The sequence below is a fragment of the Asterias rubens genome, chromosome 2, assembly GCF_902459465.1.
Source record: "Asterias rubens chromosome 2, eAstRub1.3, whole genome shotgun sequence".
Taxonomy (NCBI): Eukaryota; Metazoa; Echinodermata; class Asteroidea; order Forcipulatida; family Asteriidae; genus Asterias; species Asterias rubens.
Genome location: NC_047063.1, coordinates 10,419,809 through 10,439,166, shown reverse-complemented (window position 1 = coordinate 10,439,166; position 19,358 = coordinate 10,419,809). Strand labels below are relative to the sequence as shown.

The following is a 19,358-nucleotide window of genomic DNA, read 5'->3' as shown; positions in this document are numbered from 1 at the left end:
TCGATCAAACTCTTTAAAAACAAATTTGAAAAGGTTATTTAAAGTTCTCAATCAAAGCTGTTGTGGTTGTTCATTCATGTTGTTTGATTTGATTTGTTGATTTGTTGAATCGGCATTAACATTTTAAACTAGGTTTATACATCAAATAATATGTGCTCCAAAACAGTACAGTGACTTACCTCACACCACCAACCCAATTCATTTTTGATTAAGATTTTGTGGTTTTTCTTTTAATCACAAGTTTATTGTTTTTGGTGTAGCAGCACAGCAGACGACATCGTTCGGGCTTTCTTCAGATTCGTTGAAAGTTTCTTGAATAAATAAGACAGTGCTCTTCTAAACTGGTGCTAGTTCAAGTAAAATATTATTGGGACGTCAGGGAGCTATTCAATGTGTAAAACGTGTTTATTTCAGACAATGAGGGCGCTGATTACTTAAGAGATAGAGATCAAAGAGGGAGGAATCACAACAATCAAGACCTTGAACCTCTTTTACTATCGGTAAGTGTAGAATTTAACAAAACATCACTAAATTTTGGTGTTGGATGCATTCTTGTTATGTAAAGGGTGAGTATATGGTAGGAATAGTAGAACAGTTTTCATGATATGTAGAGAGAGTACAGTTCACACACGACACGGCGGATGCATGGTTTATGCATGGTTTATGTCATGTGATTAGTCATGTATGTACGTTATTGAAGACGTCGTAGATAGAAAATAAATAGAGAGTCGTAGGATTACTCTTAGCCCACCTTGTTGAGCTGTTAATGGCTCCGCTTTTAACATCGGTCTCATCACTGTCGCCATTATTACAGCCCACCTTCGATACATGTCTATTAAAACGCTAAGTTTTCAAATGTCGCAAAATGCGTGGTAGCTTGATTGCAAATTTCTCCCATTTAAAAAAGTCCTATACTACTCCAACGTACCTCATTTTATTCCTTACATTTCTGGAATTACTATGACCCATAACAGGGCTTACTGAATGATGACTTTGTCCAGATGTGATGATTTGAAAATTGGTCAAAACGTGTACAAAAATTACATTTAACGCGACTCGTTCAAGGGTGCCGCCATCTTTTATTGATTCTCCTCTTGTTGATCGTGAGAAGTCAGGGCACCAGGCAAATCTTGCAAGTCATGAATATCCAAGAGGTAACGTCATGTGACGCGGTATGGCTACGTGTGATTTATCAATATTGCGTGGTGTACAAAGTAAATATGAATATGTATGAGGTGACGTTGCGCGGTGGTAGTTTCCAGCTACAGCGCAGCGCCACGTCACCCTATACATATTAAGTTTTTACTGTACACGCACGCTGATAAGCCTAGCGATCATGACGTCACCTTATGGATATTCACGACTTGTAAGATTTGCCGGGCGCCCACGATCAACAGGCGGAGAATCATTAAAAGATGGCGGCACCCATAAACGAGTCACGTTAAATGTAATTTTTGTACACGTTTTTTTGAACCAATTTTCAAATCATCACATCTGGACAAAGACATCATTTAGTAAGCCCTGTTATGTGTCATAGTAATTCCACATATGTAAGGAATAAAATGAGGTATGTTGGAGTAGTATAGGACCTTTTTAAATGGGAGAAATTTGCAATCAAACTACCACGCATTTTGCGACCTTTGAAAACTTAGCGTTTTAGACATGTATCGAAGGTGGGCTGTAATGGCGACAGTGATGAGACCGATGTTAAAAGCGGAGCCATTAACAGCTCAACAAGGTGGGCTAGATTACTCTTCGACGGTTCTGTCTTCTTATTAACTTATTTTATCATGTTTATTACCTACATTCATGGGTTAATGTGAGTGATACTTATTGCCCAATTATTACCATGCTGGATAGATTAGGCCAAATAACAAAAAATACCAGTTGATCGTCCGGATTTTTCCAAAAAGAGGAGGATGATGGTATTTGTTTTTATTTGGCCTTGGCATAATAAATTAGTCTAGGAAAAAATAAAATGTTCTATATTCTCCAGCGGTTGGCAACTGGGACTGTCCCTACTGTCTGTAGTGTAGTAATGACTGTCCAATTGAGACTTGGACTCCTCCGTTGCATTCAACGCAACGTCCTACCAGGGCTAGGTTGAGACCATCCCTACCACTACCACCAGCTAAAATATTATTGAATGAACTTGGCCTATGACTGTCTCCACTGTATGACTGTCCCAACTTTAGTTGAGATCATCCCTATCACAATCAGCTAAAATATTATAAGTTATCACACAAGCGCGAGTGGAATACGAAAAAATATAGCGCTTCTGCGTCCCATATCCAACGAGGCCAAAGGGCGAGTTGGATATAGGTCGCAGATGTGCTATCATTTTTCATATTCCACGAGCGTGCGTGTTCTAACAAATTTATCTTCCAGTCTCACGTGCAACGGGCAAAGTTTAAAATTGCAGAACGTTATTTTGTGGCGAACAGCATGCACGCACACAAAATTTAGAATGTTATTTTTGCACTGTCTGTATATGGAGCGTGACGCATTGACACTTGCAATACGCACTGTGCAATAAAAACAGAGGAAGTAGTATATAAAACAGAGGAAGAAGTATAATGCTTTTATACCCCCTCCAGTTCGAGCATCTGATTGGTGGATTAGCGCGTACTGGAATATAATATCAAATAAACTTGGCCTATCCCTTCAACAGTTTGGAAAGACCATCCCTTCTGTTCGTGTACTACAATGACGGTCCCATCCTACTGTAATTAATGACAACCTGTATTAAATGTTATCGACCGTCTGTTGTTAATACGTATATATGCCTACTTCTACCAACCCCGTAACTAATCCGTTTTGTATACTTTTTGTAAGAATATATGCCTATGAGTTTGCTATTTTTTTTTTTCTGTTACAATTAAATATTTAGGCCCTACTTTTAGCCCCTAGAAGTGGATTGGACCACCTCCATGATTGGACTCATGTTTGAAATGATTGCTTCCATCATTGACCCAGCATTGCAGCAGCCTCTGTGACAGTACAGCAATCCATGCATGCTTGATCACAGTATCCTAATCCTGTTCGGAACAGCTCTATGGGGATTCCCAACTTTACCACTAAAGTTGGGACTGGTCTCAATTATAGTTGGGATATAATAACAAGGAGGTTAGATTATATCTATATTCAGAACGGTATTGACAAAACAATTTGTCTATTTTCTTTTTTATGAAGGTCCAATGTTGTCACAGACTTCAGATGCATTTCTTGGGAGTGGACAGAAATCAATATTCGCACTGCAATGTAATTGAGCATCTGAAATAAATTGCAGATTTCACTTTTTTGAGCAGGAGAACTGTTTTGGCTGTTTCAAGCATGTAGAACTCATTCTCAACGTACCAAGGGCTTTCTGTTCAAACAGGGACTAGATAAATTTTCCATCAAGACTCAAACATGTCTCGCCTCTTGAACCTCAAAGAAACCTTTAGAAGCATAAAATCCTCAAACTTTAAACATCCAAAGATTCTAGCCGGTGTCGCTATCACAGCTGTGCTGGCGTATGGCGCCAAAGATCATGTGCAATATGCAACCTCAGTATTAAGAAGCATTGTGGAGGAGCTCATGTCCAAACCCATTGACAAGCATGGGGGGACCAAAGCCAAAAAAGGAAGCGTTGTCATTATGGATACTTTGATTGCTAAGGAACAGTCGTCACATTCACTCAATGCTGAATTCAACCGCAGATTAATACGACTCATTAAGATAATCATGCCAGGAGTATTTACCAAAGAATGCGGACTTCTCGTACTGCACACCATGACCCTAGTGTGTAGAACTTTTCTCTCCATATACGTTGCCCATCTTGAGGGTAACATGGTTAAGGCTATCGTCAATAAGAACATGATCCAGTTCCTTTTCTACATTCTGAAGTGGCTGGTCGTTGCCGTCCCTGCGACTTTCGTCAATAGTGCAATTCGATTCTTGGAGAGTAATCTATCTCTAGCCTTCCGTTCTCGACTCGTCACTCACTGCTACAAGCTGTACTTCAAGAACCAGACCTACTACCGGGTTGGTAACATGGACACTCGTCTTGTTAACCCAGATCAGAATCTGACGGAGGACGTCAGCACATTCTGTGAATCAGTCGCGCATCTCTACTCTCAGCTCAGCAAGCCCTTACTTGACATCCTCTTGATGTGCTACACCTTGGTAGGTTTGGCGACCAAGAACAACTCAGGAACCAGTTTCTCCACCTTAATCGGCAGCCTGACCTTCATAGCCACGGCCAAGATCCTACGGGCTGCGTCGCCGAAGTTTGGGCGCTTGGTGTCCGGGGAGGCAGAGCGGAAGGGCAACTTGCGGTTTGTGCACTCGAGAGTCATTGCAAATGCAGAGGAGATCGCATTCTATGAGGGACATGAGGTAGGATACATGTAGTGACGAAGTTTGTACAGGGCTGGAATTACATGAAGGCTACAGAGGCCATGGTCTCTGTTGCCCCAGGTCTTGGCATTGGTGCTAGCCTTGCTCAAGGCAGTCGAATTATTCACTCCGAAAAATGACCGGAGCTGTATAAAAACCCACCCGTATTCACTGTGCATAACATCGCACGACACAATGCCCCGTACACTATCCGCATGCGTCGGCCGTGAGGCCGACAGCCTTGTAGGGTCTGTGTAGAAGCCACTGACCTCATTACTATAATAAGCGAAGAGTTCCCACGGTCAGCTCATTACCATAATGCCCGCGAAAGACGAGACATGTCTACATCACACACCACCACCACGGACGCTCAGCGAGCATGATAGGCGTGCGTGATTGGACGTCAAAATGAATAATTCATTTGCCTCACATCCTGTGTTGTCTGATAGGTCTGACGAAAGATAAACATATTCATGGGCTGCATACTAGCATATTCGAGAGCCCCCCCAATTTTTTCCACTAGTGTAAATTTTTCAATACAACACATTAAACCTGGAAGTTACAGACCCGACGAGGCTGTCGGCCTGACGGCCTCCGCATGCGGTTAGTGGTACGAGTGCGGATGACTTGTGTGCACAGTAGTCGTACGATGTGACAGTGTGTATACGGGTGGGCCATGCGGTGTGATCGCACGCACCATGCACAGGGTATACGGGTGGGTTTACAGCGGCGTCTTTTCGGAGCGAATAATGCGACTGCCTTGAGCAAGGCTACATTGGTGCCCCTTCAAATATGCCCCATACACTTGGAAGTGCCCTTTCCAAAATGCAAATGGCAGACAGTAAATTCTTCATCTCTGCAATGAAGATATAGAAAGGGGGTTCAAATCAAAAGGTACATAAACTGGTAGCCATTGTACTATGTTTTTTCTGCAATATGCAACAAGACCAATTAGCCTTTTCGAAATAATGGTGGACGCTACATGTACAGTGCATGAGTACACTGTTTGGATGGAGTAGAAATACCTCCATGGAATGCCTAACAGACAAATTTACCCAAGCCAGATGGTGTCATAAAATAGTGTCCATCATATCTCAGAATGGCTTAAATATAGCTTTACAGGGTGGTTTTGAGATCCATTCTTGAAAAATAAAATGAATTTGGGCTTCCTGAAACCTTTGTGTCACATTGGTAATTGTCAAAGACCAGTATCTACCCTTGATGTGACCCAACATATGAAGTAACAAACCTGTAAAAGGGTAAGTTAAACCAGTCCCTGGAGTCACAAGACAAATTGAAAAAAACTTGTTTTTGAGTTTTGGACTTGCAAAACCAATTGTTTAACTCATTTTTCATAAAAAATAATGCATTTCACGAACAAATATTTGAAATGGAGTTCCCCACCATGACCATCTTTAAACCATGTTACAGTGCACATTCTGTGCAAATCTGTGAATATTTTTACTCATTACCAATGATATGCACACCCTTTAATGTACACAGGTAGAGCATGAGCAGTTGAAGCACAGTTACGATTCCCTCAGGGAGCAGATGAGTATGATATACCGCCAGCGTCTCTGGTACGTGATGCTGGAGCAGTTCTTACTCAAATATACCTGGAGTGCAAATGGCCTGGCCATGGTCGCTATTCCCATTATCACTGCTAAGAATCTTACGGTTGGTCCAGGTGAGTCCCCACTTCTGACAATTGAAAGTTTGTACATAAAGGATGCTGGAAGAGTCCTGTCCTGCCCCTTTCTAACTAAACCACTAACCCCTGTTGACTGACACCCCTCTAGGACATGTGAAATGGTCCAGCTTAGGATATCATGGCATACGAGCTGACCATTCTGAAATGTTACGATGTAGTTTTAAAAGAAAATACATTAATGAAAGTGTGTCATCAGCATGTGCTACGGCAACCCTCACTGCAGGGTTTTAAGGAATCTTGTACTTTTGGTTGAAATAGGTATTTGTACAATTGTAGAAAACTATTTTTTTTCCAAAGTATTGGTTGCAGATTTAAATACTTTGACTTTTCATAAGCTAAGATTGTGTGCAGGTTTCTAAAACACTGCCGTCTCTAGTAAGATAAATGTCAGCGAATCTTAGAACTTATAAAAAATGTGACTCTTTCATAGTGATCGGTATCTACTGTATCTTTGCACAGATGGAAAACCATTTTCAGAGAGTCAGTCGGTGAGTCTACGCACCCAGAGCTTCATTACAGCTAAGAGCTTACTGCTGAGCCTGGCCGATGCCATGGAAAGAGTGATGTCTTCCTATAAAGAGGTGTGTGGATTCGTCCCAGGCTAGGATAATCATTTATCATTTTTGTTGCATTCAACCAAAGAAGCAGAATGACTTGCTTACCACAGAATTCTACGCTTATGGTGCCCTGTAAACCACTTACTTACATGCAGTTATTAGCAGAGCCTTGAACTTGGCCAAAATCAACCGTACAGGATGAAAAGTGATATCATGGAATAATAATACTAATAATAGTGGCTTCTTATATAGCACTCAGGTCCGTCACGCAGTGACGCTCATGGCGCTTCAACATTATTACCCCTGGTCACTGGGCCTTAAATCATTCCTTAAACCATCTCAGCTATACAGCCTGTACCGCCAAATATGTGGCGCAATCGAGGCTAATCAATCACAAGAACCAACTCTGCCCTCACAGGTACCCATTTACCCCTGGGTGGAGAGAAGCAATTATAGTGAAGTGTCTTGCTGAGGGACACAAGTGTCATGACCGGGATTCAAACCCACACTCTGCTGAACAGAATCACCAGAGCTTGAATCCGGTGCTCTTATCCGCTCGGCCACGACACCCCAGTGGCACGGTTGGCTTGTGCGTAAGGCGCTCGCCTCTCACCAAGGTGACCCCGGTTTGATTCCCGGTCGGGCCATATGTGAGTTGAGTTGTGCGTTGTGCTGTGCCACGAGGGTTTTCCTCAGGAAAAAATCAAACACTTTCGATCTTGGCTGTGCTCCGTGGTCATAATGGGTTGATGTGGCTGGCAGCTGAATGCGCCCTTGCATGCCTGCTTCTCGAACACGTTGTAGCTGCGTCCTTCGCAATTCAGCTCTTAGCTGCGAGTAAGGATGATTAGCCCCCCAAATTATTATTATTATTATTATTATTATTAGTAGTAATAAGTAATATTTCTATAATACTTGCAATATGTTAGTGCTGTTAATGGTTAATGACAAATGAGAGACTTTTTGTTTGTGCTAGATGAGAACAAATTTACTGGGTAAATCAATCATTCTCGGAGTTTGTGCACCCAATCATTATGCGTAGACAATGAAACAATACCAAGTACATATACTGCCCTAATGTGTCCCATTATGTTGCCGAGATGTAGACAAAGAGTCATTCCATTTCTACAAGCTTTATTCCATTATACTAAGTCTCTTACCTGGTACATGTTTCCTTCCATCCTAGCCTACAAGCTAAACTGTTTTAAGAGGAATATATATTCCTACCTTCGGCTCCCCTGAGTTTTTTCATCATGTTAATTTTTTCTTGATACCATTTATCAAGATTGGCTGTTCTAGCCTTGTTTAGGTTGACCTTGCATAAAATAAAACACATTAAGTTGATTGTACCTAAAACCCTTTGACTTTGCCAACAGATAACTGCACTTGCCGGTTACACATCTCGTGTTTCTGAGTTACTTACCGTCTTTGAAGATGTCAGCAATGGTCACTATGTAAGGGCCAGGGTGGTGAAAGGGGAAAGTAAGGGCACCAAGAGTGTGGCACATCTTGAGGGTCCACTGGAGGTTGCAGGTAGGTGGTCTTATCATCTGCGTCACACTTAAATAGCCTAAAAATTCTATCATACCCTGCACCTTTTGAACAACAAGGTCAGCCCTTGTGCTTGAAAATATTACCCTACCTTTTTCCAAGAACCAACAATCATGCCTGTGTTAGGCAGATATGGGTTACATTTAGAAATGATTAATTCAAAACTTGCAAGGATATTTGTAATTTTTCCACAGGTGATGTGACAGAAACAGACTCGGCTCTGATTATTGCAAAAGACTTGCCAATCATTACCCCCAACAGGGATGTAGTGGTCAGCTCTCTGTCACTAAAGGTGAGCTTTATCAGACTTTGACTCCAAACTTTGAGCAAGTTCGAGTGTGCACCATGGTTAACTCAAGGTTGGCTATTTTGATCCAACCCAGTCTGGTCGACCATTGATTGACTATTGTGGTCCACCATTTGGAACTAGCCTCATGACCATGGTTTCTTCACTGGTCCCAATAGCCTATTCCATGCTACATGTAACATGTATAAAGAGTAGAGGGGAACCAGTGACACTATAGCGAGATCGCAGAAGGCAATGGAGTGTTGATTACCATACCGTGGTACCAATGGTTGACTAGACTTCCAAACGAGTCTCTCGAGTGAATGCGTCACTGCTCTTGTACGTTGCTGGTCAGTAATTGACTGAGTGCACACTCGAACTTGCTCTTAGATGCAGCCTTCTCCAAAATGTCATATTTTGAGCGGACATTTTGAGTGGTCATTCCATGATACGTTTCTCGAAAACAAGAGAACTGAAATATATTTGTTCATCAAACAATTTATGCCATCCTTTTAGTTTAATCAATAATAAAGTATTAATCACAGTACAAGTTTTAAATCCGTATATGTGTTTGCAGGTGACCGAGGGAATGCACCTCCTAATAACAGGTCCAAATGGCTGTGGTAAAAGCTCCCTGTTCAGGATCCTGTGTGGGCTCTGGCCAGCATACAACGGCCAACTTGTGAAGCCCAACCCCAAAGAAATGCTCTTCATTCCACAAAGGTTTGTACTGTTCCATGTTTGTACACAAGTACTAGGGCCCATTTTCTTAAACTTTTAAGTAGTTAACGATTCTAAGCCAAGTTTCCTGCTTAGTAAAAAGACACAGAAATTTGTCCATCCCACAAATTCTTGTGTAAAACTTCTAAATAACGAGGATGACTCCATAAGGACACCAACCCTTTTTCGCCCTGACACAACCTTGCTACATTTGGACCTAGAACGTTGATTATTATCACTTTGTTTCGGAAACGAACCTGAAAAGGGTATAAATTGTCAATATTGCATTGACGTCATCCAGCCGCCATTTTAGAGATAAAACAACGACGAAACAACAAAAACGCACAAGTTTGGCTGTTGAACGGCCGCTTTTTTACCTCTAGGTGAGGACGCCCTACTGATATGACATCATGTGCATAGACCTTTTCACAAATACCATTGCGCAAGTGCAAACTGTCGAATGAGGTGCATGCAGCTGTTCTAGCTAGTGATCAAATTTGATAGCTAGCAAGACCAGCATGCACCTCATTCCACGTCTGTTGTGCGCGTACAGAGTTTTTGCGATAAGGTCTATAAGGTCTATTCTAGCAGTATGGCTACGACTGTGCTAAGTGTGTTGCTAAGGACGACCTATACTTCTAAGCATGATGACATGGAAATCTATCCGTAGCCATAGCTGTAGCCATAACTGTAGCTGCTAATTCGGACACAGCCTAAGTTTTTGTTTTGTTTTACAGACCATATATGTCGCTGGGCACACTGAGAGACCAAGTGATCTACCCTGACAGGCACAAAGACATGTTAAGAAAGGGGATAACAGACAAGGAGTTAGAGAAAATCCTGGACATTGTTAACCTGTATCCGATTGTCAGTAGAGAAGGAGGTAAGTTGGCTTGTATGGCTATCATTAAGAGTAACTATAAATTTAAATATGAATAGAAGACTTGCGGGTACAACCATGTGTTCAATCTCTTTTGAGGAAGTGTTGGCTCTGAAAAGAGCGGTTCGAACAGTGTACTCTGCTCGTTTCTCCTGAAGATGAGCAGAGTATACTGTTCGAAATGTCAAGACCAAACCGGCTCTTTTCAGAGCCAACACTCCATCAAAAGAGATTTTACACATGGTTGTACCCGCAAGTCTACTATTCTTTACACCATGCAATGCTTCAAACACCACTTATGGCTATCATTGTTTCTTTCCATATAACCTCTGGCTATAAAACTACTTGTATCTCTGTATATTTGCTTTGCGATAACACCATGTGTATGTCCCACTTTTCTGTGTAAATTATGTTCTTTTTAGAACTTGTCATTTGTTAGAAAAAATAGAAATATCAGTTCTCAAAAGAACATAATCAACACAGGCAAATGAGGTGTTACCGCAAACCAATTATACAATAATACACTGTACTCCACTGTTCAATTGCTAAAAAATCTGGCCTTTTTATTTCCTGTATTTTGGCCCGAATTCAAATTCAGTGTTAATGTCTACTACATTGTGATTTTCTCTTGTCATGTTCCTGATCCTTTCCCATTGCCTTGTAGCCCCAAACTTACTGTAATTGACCTTTTAGTAGGCGACTAGACACAAATCCACGGAGAGGGCATGGTCACCTATTACAATTTGACAGAAATATTAGTTTTTATTTGATGATTTAAAACTGACAGAGTTTTAATTCTTTGCTAATGTTCAGGTTGGGATGCCACCAGAGATTGGAAGGATGTCCTCTCAGGGGGTGAAAAACAGAGAATGGGAATGGCAAGACTCTTCTATCAACAGTATGTATTCAGTATGATTAATCAACAGTATTATTTCTATCAACAGTATTATTAATATTCTTTATCCCCGATGCAAATTTATCATCTATTAAATCGTTTGCAGTACCCGCTGCTAAAACATAGGATTCGAACTGCCTCTAGCTACCGGGCAATCTCGGTGGTCAAGTTGGTATGACACTGCTCTGGAATTGCAAAGGTCGTGGGTTTGAATCCCACCCGAGTAAAAATGCCTGTGATTTTTTTCACAGGACTCGGGAAAGTACTGAGTATACAGTGCTACATACATCGGTGTATATGGGTAAAAACCAAAAATTAATATTCTTTATCCCCGATGCAAATTTAACATCTATTAAAGTATGTATTCAGTTTTTAAAATAATAGTATTACTTATAATGGTTGGTTCTCAGTAGCTGCACCAACTTGCTGGAACAAGCTCCCTCTTCACATCCGTCACTCATCCTCAATCAGCTCATTCAGGACTCGGTTAAAAACACATCTTTTCAGACAATGCTAAAGCGCTTTGAAACCCCTGTGAAAAGCGCTATACAAATGTTATTTATTATTAGTATTATATAGCACACATATCCTATGAACTACCATGCGGCTAAAATGCTTGGGCCCCCCCACTGGCAACTTGACAATAAACATTCCCTGTCGCCCTTTCCCCGCTCAATGTTGCAAACTGTACAATGAGAACCAACATTGAAAGGGAGCACTGGGGACCTCAACATATGCATAAAATAACTAACCTGTGAAAATTTGAGCTCAATCGGTAATCGAAGTTGCGAGATAATATTGTAAGAAGAAAAAACCTTGTCACACGAAGTTGTGTGCGTTTAGATGGTTGATTTCGAGACCTCAAGTTCTAAATCTGAGGTCTCGAAATCAAATTCGTGGAAAATTACTTCTTTCTCGAAAACTATGGCACTTCAGAGGGAGCCGTTTCTCACAATGTTTTATACCATCAACCTCTCCCCATTACTCGTCACCAAGAAAGGTTTTATGCTAATAATTATTTTGAGTAATTACCAATAGTGTCCACTGCCTTTAAGACTGCAGTCTTAAAGGCAGTGGACACTATTGGTAGTTACTCAAAATAATCGACAGTCGACTGTTCTTGTAACTTTTATAAACTTACTGGGGATACAACCCCAAGCTGCTTAACTTGGAGCGAAAGGTTTTAATCCATTTACAATACTGTCTTAGGCCTCTCAGGTTCCCATTTATACACCTTGGTGAAGAGTAGCAATTATGGTTAAGTGCCTCACTAAAAAGTTATAAAAGTAATAAAGCTTCGATGAAATGTTATACACAGGATTTATTAGTTTAGTTTGAAGGAAAATGACTTCTTAGAGACTGTGCAAGTCTTATGCCAAACACTTTTTTGGACCCTTTGAGTCAGAACCCTGGGTTCTCACATGTACATTGCTTTAATGTTTGAAAGAAAATCAAATCCTGCTCCATCATGTTTAAAACTTCAGTACCATAGTCGACATAGATGACAGCGCTCTCACAACCTCTTCCCTTAATAGCTTTTCAGTAAACAAGATCACACACACCATGAATCATTCACGCCTAAAGCACAAAGGCCTTTTTTTAATAAAGCCGTAGTTTGTCCATGTTCACCCTCCATAGTTAAGCTTACATTGGTTTGAAAGAGAAAGGTAGACTTTGTCCAATGACAGTAAAATAAAATGAGGTTGAAATTCCCCAAACTGTCTGGGTAAATTTTGTCGACAATTAGGGGTTAAACAAAGAAAAATTTAAAAGTTTGTGTGAATTATCAATGCCTTGAAAGTGTGTCGTGCTGACATCATACATGTTGTGTGGGCATGATGTTGCAAGACCGGTTTCAGAATATCTTGTTAATTATTTTGAATTAAAATGAAATCTTCTGGGTAATAGTAGATTTTGTAAGGGTTGACAAATATATGAGTGTCGTTGTGTTAGAAAATGTGCTTCTTTGAGTAGTCAAACAATTTGGTAAGAGGGTTATATGCAATAATGTTGTTACTGTTTGTACCCCAAGGCCTAAATTTGCTCTTTTGGATGAGTGCACAAGTGCAGTGAGTATTGATGTTGAAGGCAAGATCTTCCAGCGAGCTAAAGATGCAGGAATCATTATGCTGACCATCACCCATCGGCCATCACTATGGTAAGTCTCATAAAATAATAATGTAGTCTTATATAGCGCATGTATCCACCAATTAGGTGCCCAAGGTGCTTGAACAAAGAGAGACACTTGTTAAGAAATTTTTATGAATCGAGAGACAGATTCATGTAGCACCGCATACAGCGTGCTGTCGTGTACTCGGCCGCCACTGCTGTTGACTGCCAGAAACCCTGCGTCAAACCCTTTCTTTTATAATAACGGTACTGGGTTCTTTAACGTGCATTACACAACAATTACACACAAGGAATTTTAATGCCACAGTTTTAAGACGTTGTAATGCTCTAGTCAGTTGAAATTTGCAATGGAAGAGTTCTGCTCATCAGGAGATCAACTACATCGCAGATGGTGGTACATTTCCTTGCCAATTCTTGAGCCCCGGTTTGAATCCCACTGGGACACTATGCAGACTGGGGTTTCAGTTCCTACCAGATTGACTTGGTTTTCCCTGGAATAATTCCCAGGGTTTTTCCTACCCAATCTAAAACTGAAACTTTCTTCTTTGTCTTCTCTCCATGGGGTTGTTTTGGCTAGTATAGTGATCAGTAGTGTTATAACCGCTGTGGGCGGTGCTGCGTGGTAAGCCTGCACAGGACTTAAAACTTTTGTCCAGAACTCTGAGCAAAATACATTGTACCAGATTTGTTCTTTAATAAATCATAATATTGTGCAATGTGCATTGATCCCAGACACAGCTAATGGTAGGAGTATCAAATGGCACAGAGAACTTTTTCCCAGAGCTCTGAGCAAAATACATTGTACCAGATTTTTTCTTAAATAAATCATAATATTGTCCAATGTGCATTGATCGGAGACACAGCTAATGGTAGGAGTATCAAATGTCACAGAGAAAGAACACAGTAAAAAAGCCTTTCAAGTTATTACTGACCCCATAACAGGAACAGTCTGGAAACTTGGCATCATGTCTGAAGCTTGCACTTCAATCAATATAGAGCGGCAGCCCAGAGCACTTTGGTTAACCCTTTCAATACCACATTGTTTATTGCAAGCGCCCAACCGAGTACCGCATTGTTGACAAAGGTCACAATGCTGTGTACTGTATTTTTTTACACTAAAAAAGATATAAAGCAATTTGCAGTGTGTACTGGTTTCAGTCTTGATTTTCTGCGGGAAGACATTATTATTTTGAAAAAATATTGTGCATGCAATTTGTAGCATATGAAATGACCTTTCCTACGATGTCACATTTGTATATATTATCTTAATTTTGTTTGCAAGATTTCTGGCTAAAAATAATTTCTTCTTTTTTTATACGGGATTTCTGTCTCAAGAAAAACAACAAGATTTTCAACCTATTTTTCCTCAAGAAAGATTTGTAAAAACTTCTCAGAAAATATAACCTGTTTTATTATAAGCTTCTATTTCCATTTGTGCTAAACATAAGTGCCTATTTTGCTGAAAAATCTTATCTGTTTTGAAAGTGTTTAACCACCACGGTCACTGCGACCATCGACCAGCACGAGTGGGTCGAGGCCCGCCCGCCATGCACGCCCAAGCCCACGGCGTTGAACGGGTGACGTGCTCGGTCCAGCTAGCTACCGTTGGATATATAGTCTGGTTTTATCATCATCTGACTGCATGTCTGGTGACGAAATACCACAATTTGCTGTCAAATGTTCACTAGATTCTTCGTCAGAACTTCCCAAGTCTTTTTGTAGAGTCACTATAGGCAAACATATAAGCCAAAACCTCCGTGCAATGAGCAGCCATGACGGTGATTTTTGTCGAAAAAAAAAGAAGCGTGAAATCTTGAAGTAAACTTTTCTCGGAAAATCATTATGGCGACCCCCTATACAATACATACCATTGCAATGCTTGGAAAACAAGCTACCCGTCTAAACAAAATAAATACAATCTCTCAAAGGCAAGGCTTTTTTCTGTCGAGTTTTCTCGACATTGGGACGGAGCAACTACACAATGCACGGTCGAGTTTTCTCGACTTTGGTAAGGAAGCGCTTGCACTGCGAGGTCGAGTAAACTCGACAATGGTATTGAAAGGGTTAAAGGAACGAGGTACCAATATTTGAGTACAGGAACATTTAGTGGATAACCTGACATAGTCAGATATGGATGTCTGCTAAGGACCCCCCACTGCGTGAAGCGCACGGACCCCCTACAAAGAGGCAAAATAATTGGCTGAATCAAACATTGTAGGTACCACTTGAAACCAAGTGGAAATGGTCAATAACATGATACTAAGTAAAAAATATCAGACCGCCAGACAAATTTTCTGCTGCATTAGGCCTGCCAGACACCCCTTCCCCCAAATATTTACTGTACAAACCTATGGGTTGAAATTAACCAGTTGTCAAATCAGCTCAGATTTACATGAAACTTTGTCTAACTGTTCCACTATGGCTTAAATGAACACACACCAAAAATAAAATCCAAACTCCATATCGTTTCCGAGATACAGCCTCTTAAAATATGCTAAAACCTCCCCCTTTTGGAGCTCCATTTAATCAGGCTTAAATTTACTTTATATGAGTAAATTCTTGGTTCCTGTAGGAAGTTTCACACTCACCTGTTACAATTTGACGGGGAAGGAGGTTGGCGTCTTGATGAGCTCAACATCACCAAGCGGTTGTCTCTTAACGAGGAGAAACAGCGTCTTGAGACCCAGCTTGCTGGAGTGCCTGGCATGCAGGAGAGACTTGATGAACTCTGCGAAATTCTCGGGGAGGATTCTGTTCATCGGACCCAAAAGATGTTGGAGCAGTCGGACGCTTCAACCGGGGATGAGGAACCTGATATAACTGGCACAGAGAGTGATCAGTAGATGACCAAAGTATTCTAGTTCAAACAGAAGTATAACAAAGTTTCTCTGGGAAATCTGTTTCCTGAGAAACCAGGGCCTAATTTCTGGCTCTGTTTACCGCAAAGCAAAGAATCGCTGCTTACATAAGCAGGGAAAACAGGGAATTTTCGCTTTTATGTAAAGCGTATTTCACAGGTTAACGGGGAATTTTTGCATGTGCATGTGCGTACTCCATGTTACTAGGCATTCTTCGCTTACACAGCAATTTGGCGCTGCACAGTAAGCGAAGAATTGTGATCGTAGCGCAGAATTCTGTGGTATGCAGAGCCAAAAATTGTTGCCCTGGACAAAAGAAAGAAAAGTGCAATGGGTCAATTGACTCTAAGCCTTTATGTACATGGACCATAGTTCTGGATGTAAAAGGATGTTTGGAACCAGACATTCTAGATTGGTCAGTGGCAACCTCGCTACCATGGGCAGTGCGCCGTATCAGGCTAGCTCTGTGTACGTCTCTAACCCCTGGGAGGGAAACTCCGATCCTTGTCTTAGATTGGCTATCATATACACGCAAAATTTGAAACGCTGTGCGTCTCCAAAAAGCTCTAAGCGCCGAAACGCGTACGTAATAAAGATGTACGTTTTCACTTTTTTAGTCACGTAACACTGAACGCCAAGGCAAGTTTATGACTTTTATTACACACAGCGCATCCAGAGTGTGCGCGACTAGAGCCCAACACAGAACGGATCAACCACAGGACTAATCGTAGTACCCCTCATATTTGGATATTTTGGAGTTACACTTCCAGGGGTTATGATCGAGCAAGGCATGCTGGGAAAAAAATGGCGCGGTGAGATCGATCACCCCTGGGAACGAGGTTGGGTCAGTGGTAATCAAATAAGTAGTGCAGTGCAAGAATAGTTGAGAGATTGGGACTTTCAATTCGGTCATGAAAGCAGATGTGTCGGTGCTTATAAACTAGTAATGTGTAATTTAGACCCGTTGTATTACATACATGGAGCGTCCATATATCTCCCATTATATAACACCCAAGCAGATCCTTGCCATTTGATTGGAGGATTGTCCGTCACGTGATAGCAAATAAAAGTACCATTGCACGCTGAGTCACTCGCCGTGCTTTTTCGTTCCATCCGAAAAGTACCATTGCACGCTGGCACGCTGCCAGCGTGCAATGGTACTTTTCGGATGGAACGAAAAAGCTGAGTAAAAACATCACTGCGTGCGCGTGTCTTTGGTAACGCAGCAGGTGTTACTGCAAGAAAGCATAGTAAAATTACTAGCATTCGGCTTCTACAGTTGAAATTGTTTGTTTTGGAAGTTGTTTCTTTCAATCAAAATGACAAAGTTCTACTTGGATGTTATATAAAACAAATAATGAATGTTTTTCATTCGTGCAATGGTGCGAATATGTTCATTCGTTGAAAGCTGGAATGTCCATTCAACTCGGCTCCGCCTCGTTGAATAGAACATTCCATCTTTCAACTCATGAACATATTCGCACCATTGCACTCATAAACATTCATTATGTGTATACTAATGGTCACTAGTCAGACTAGTAGCACCTAAAATATTACTACTGCAATACATGTTTATAAAAAAATAACTGCACAGATTTATTGTTATGGAGGAGTGATGTACAAGTTTTATGTTCGACAGTATTCCATTTTTATTTTTACACCTAAGAGTGCAGTTTTGCTTGTCATTATTAAACAGTGTTCTGTGATTGATATGTCACGAACAAAACTGTGCCTGTGCAAAATCTGAAATATTTTATATATTATCCAGTCTGAATGACAAATGAAAGATACAGCATTAATGTTTAGATAGTTTAAAAAAAAATTCCATGCCAGATTATGTGCATTAAAAATAGTTTGTTATAACATTAAAGTTATTGAAAAACAATATAAAAAAAACCAAACAAAACTTTCCCAAGGTCATCTAGTTTCATCACCATGTCGCACATCAAGTCCAACTGCTAAACTGAGGGGCTTAATTATTTTACCTAGAGTATATCAAGCCCAAGGATAAATTTGTACAGATTATCCACTGAAAGTATGACCATATGTTGGTAATGACCGACCCCAAACAAAATTTGTGTAGTTTCTATCCAAAAGCCTACTTGATATAAGGTAATGATAATCAGTATCCTGCAATATTATTTCGCCTGAAATGCCCCCGTTGATTAGAAATCAATAAAAAGAAATTGAGAAAGTATTCATGTACGCTGTGATTCCTCTTAAGATGAGGTGTCAATTATTGCATATAGTGCTTGGTATTGTGATTCACAATTAGGATTGCTACAAAAGTTGAGAGCACGCTGATAATAATAATTATAATAATTATTTGGGGGGCTAATCATCCTTACTTGCAGCTAAGAGCTGAATTGCTAAGGACGCGGCTCCAACGTATTCGAGAAGCAGGCATGCAAGGCACCATTGGCTGCCAGCCACATCAACCAAGTGTTTGATTTTACAGAGGGAGGAAAACCAGATAGTCTGGAAAACCCTCGTGGCACAGCAGAGAAACAATGCACAACTCAACTCAAATATGACCCTGGCCAGAAATCGAACCGGGGTCACCTTGGTTAGAGGCAAGCACTTACGCACAAGCCAACCATGCCACCCAAATCCAGTTCAGTTTTCATTAAAAAAATATTTAAATTATGAAACTAAGAGAGTAACAAAAGTATGATAGTCAGTGTGTGCTTGTTTTTTAAACAACAGATGAAAACAAAATTTGTTTCATCTGTTGATTAAAATAATATTTTTGAAGAATATTTATTGAATATCAAGTTTGTCTTACAAGATTTAGTAGATTGAATAAAATCACTTGAAATAGTAAATTGCAAAAACTGTGTTTGTTAACTTGTGTTCTTGATTTGTGCTTAAAGGGAATGTAATTATTCTTCCCTTTTGAAGGGTAGGCCTACCGTCATTCCAAACCGAGGTGATTGGGATCAGAGGTAAAGGTCACATGACGGGGTAAAGTCTGCCCTTCGAATCTCCCACTATGATCAGTGTATCTCTTCAACGGGGTCACGTTAAATGGCAATTATGTATATAGCTGATGACATCACCAAAAGTGTGCACATGTTGGAGTCAGGGCTCATATTCAAAGAAGGTTCTATATTATTAATTCCATGAATTGTATTATTGTAAAAAAAAAAAAATTGTTTTGATTTTAGGTTCTGTTTGCAATTGAAATTCGCCTGAATTTGACCTTTCGGTAAGTATCTTGCCAAATCATACCCACACAACAAGAAATAATATTAATGGCATTGGCAGTGAGCACACATTTTCAAGGCATTGATATTCACACAAAGTTTGCAAATTTTATATCTCGCCCCTAGCCCTGACTGCCTTTTAACTACAATACAGCACAGGGGAAGAGTCCTTGGCCCAATTTCA

The 19,358-nt window shown here is 40.5% G+C and overlaps 1 protein-coding gene across 1 annotated transcript; it reads left to right on the top strand.

Moving 5' to 3' along the window:
• The first annotated feature begins 437 nt into the window (after positions 1–437).
• On the top strand, positions 438–16,736 carry LOC117307004 (ATP-binding cassette sub-family D member 2-like). Its single transcript, XM_033791622.1, has 11 exons — positions 438–500; positions 3,193–4,380; positions 5,884–6,067; positions 6,551–6,672; positions 8,025–8,181; positions 8,394–8,491; positions 9,063–9,208; positions 9,943–10,088; positions 10,899–10,983; positions 13,013–13,138; positions 15,683–16,736. The coding sequence occupies exons 2-11, from the start codon at positions 3,412–3,414 to the stop codon at positions 15,951–15,953; spliced, it is 2,304 nt and encodes a 767-aa protein (XP_033647513.1). The 5' UTR covers positions 438–500; positions 3,193–3,411; the 3' UTR covers positions 15,954–16,736.
• The last annotated feature ends 2,622 nt before the right edge of the window (positions 16,737–19,358 follow it).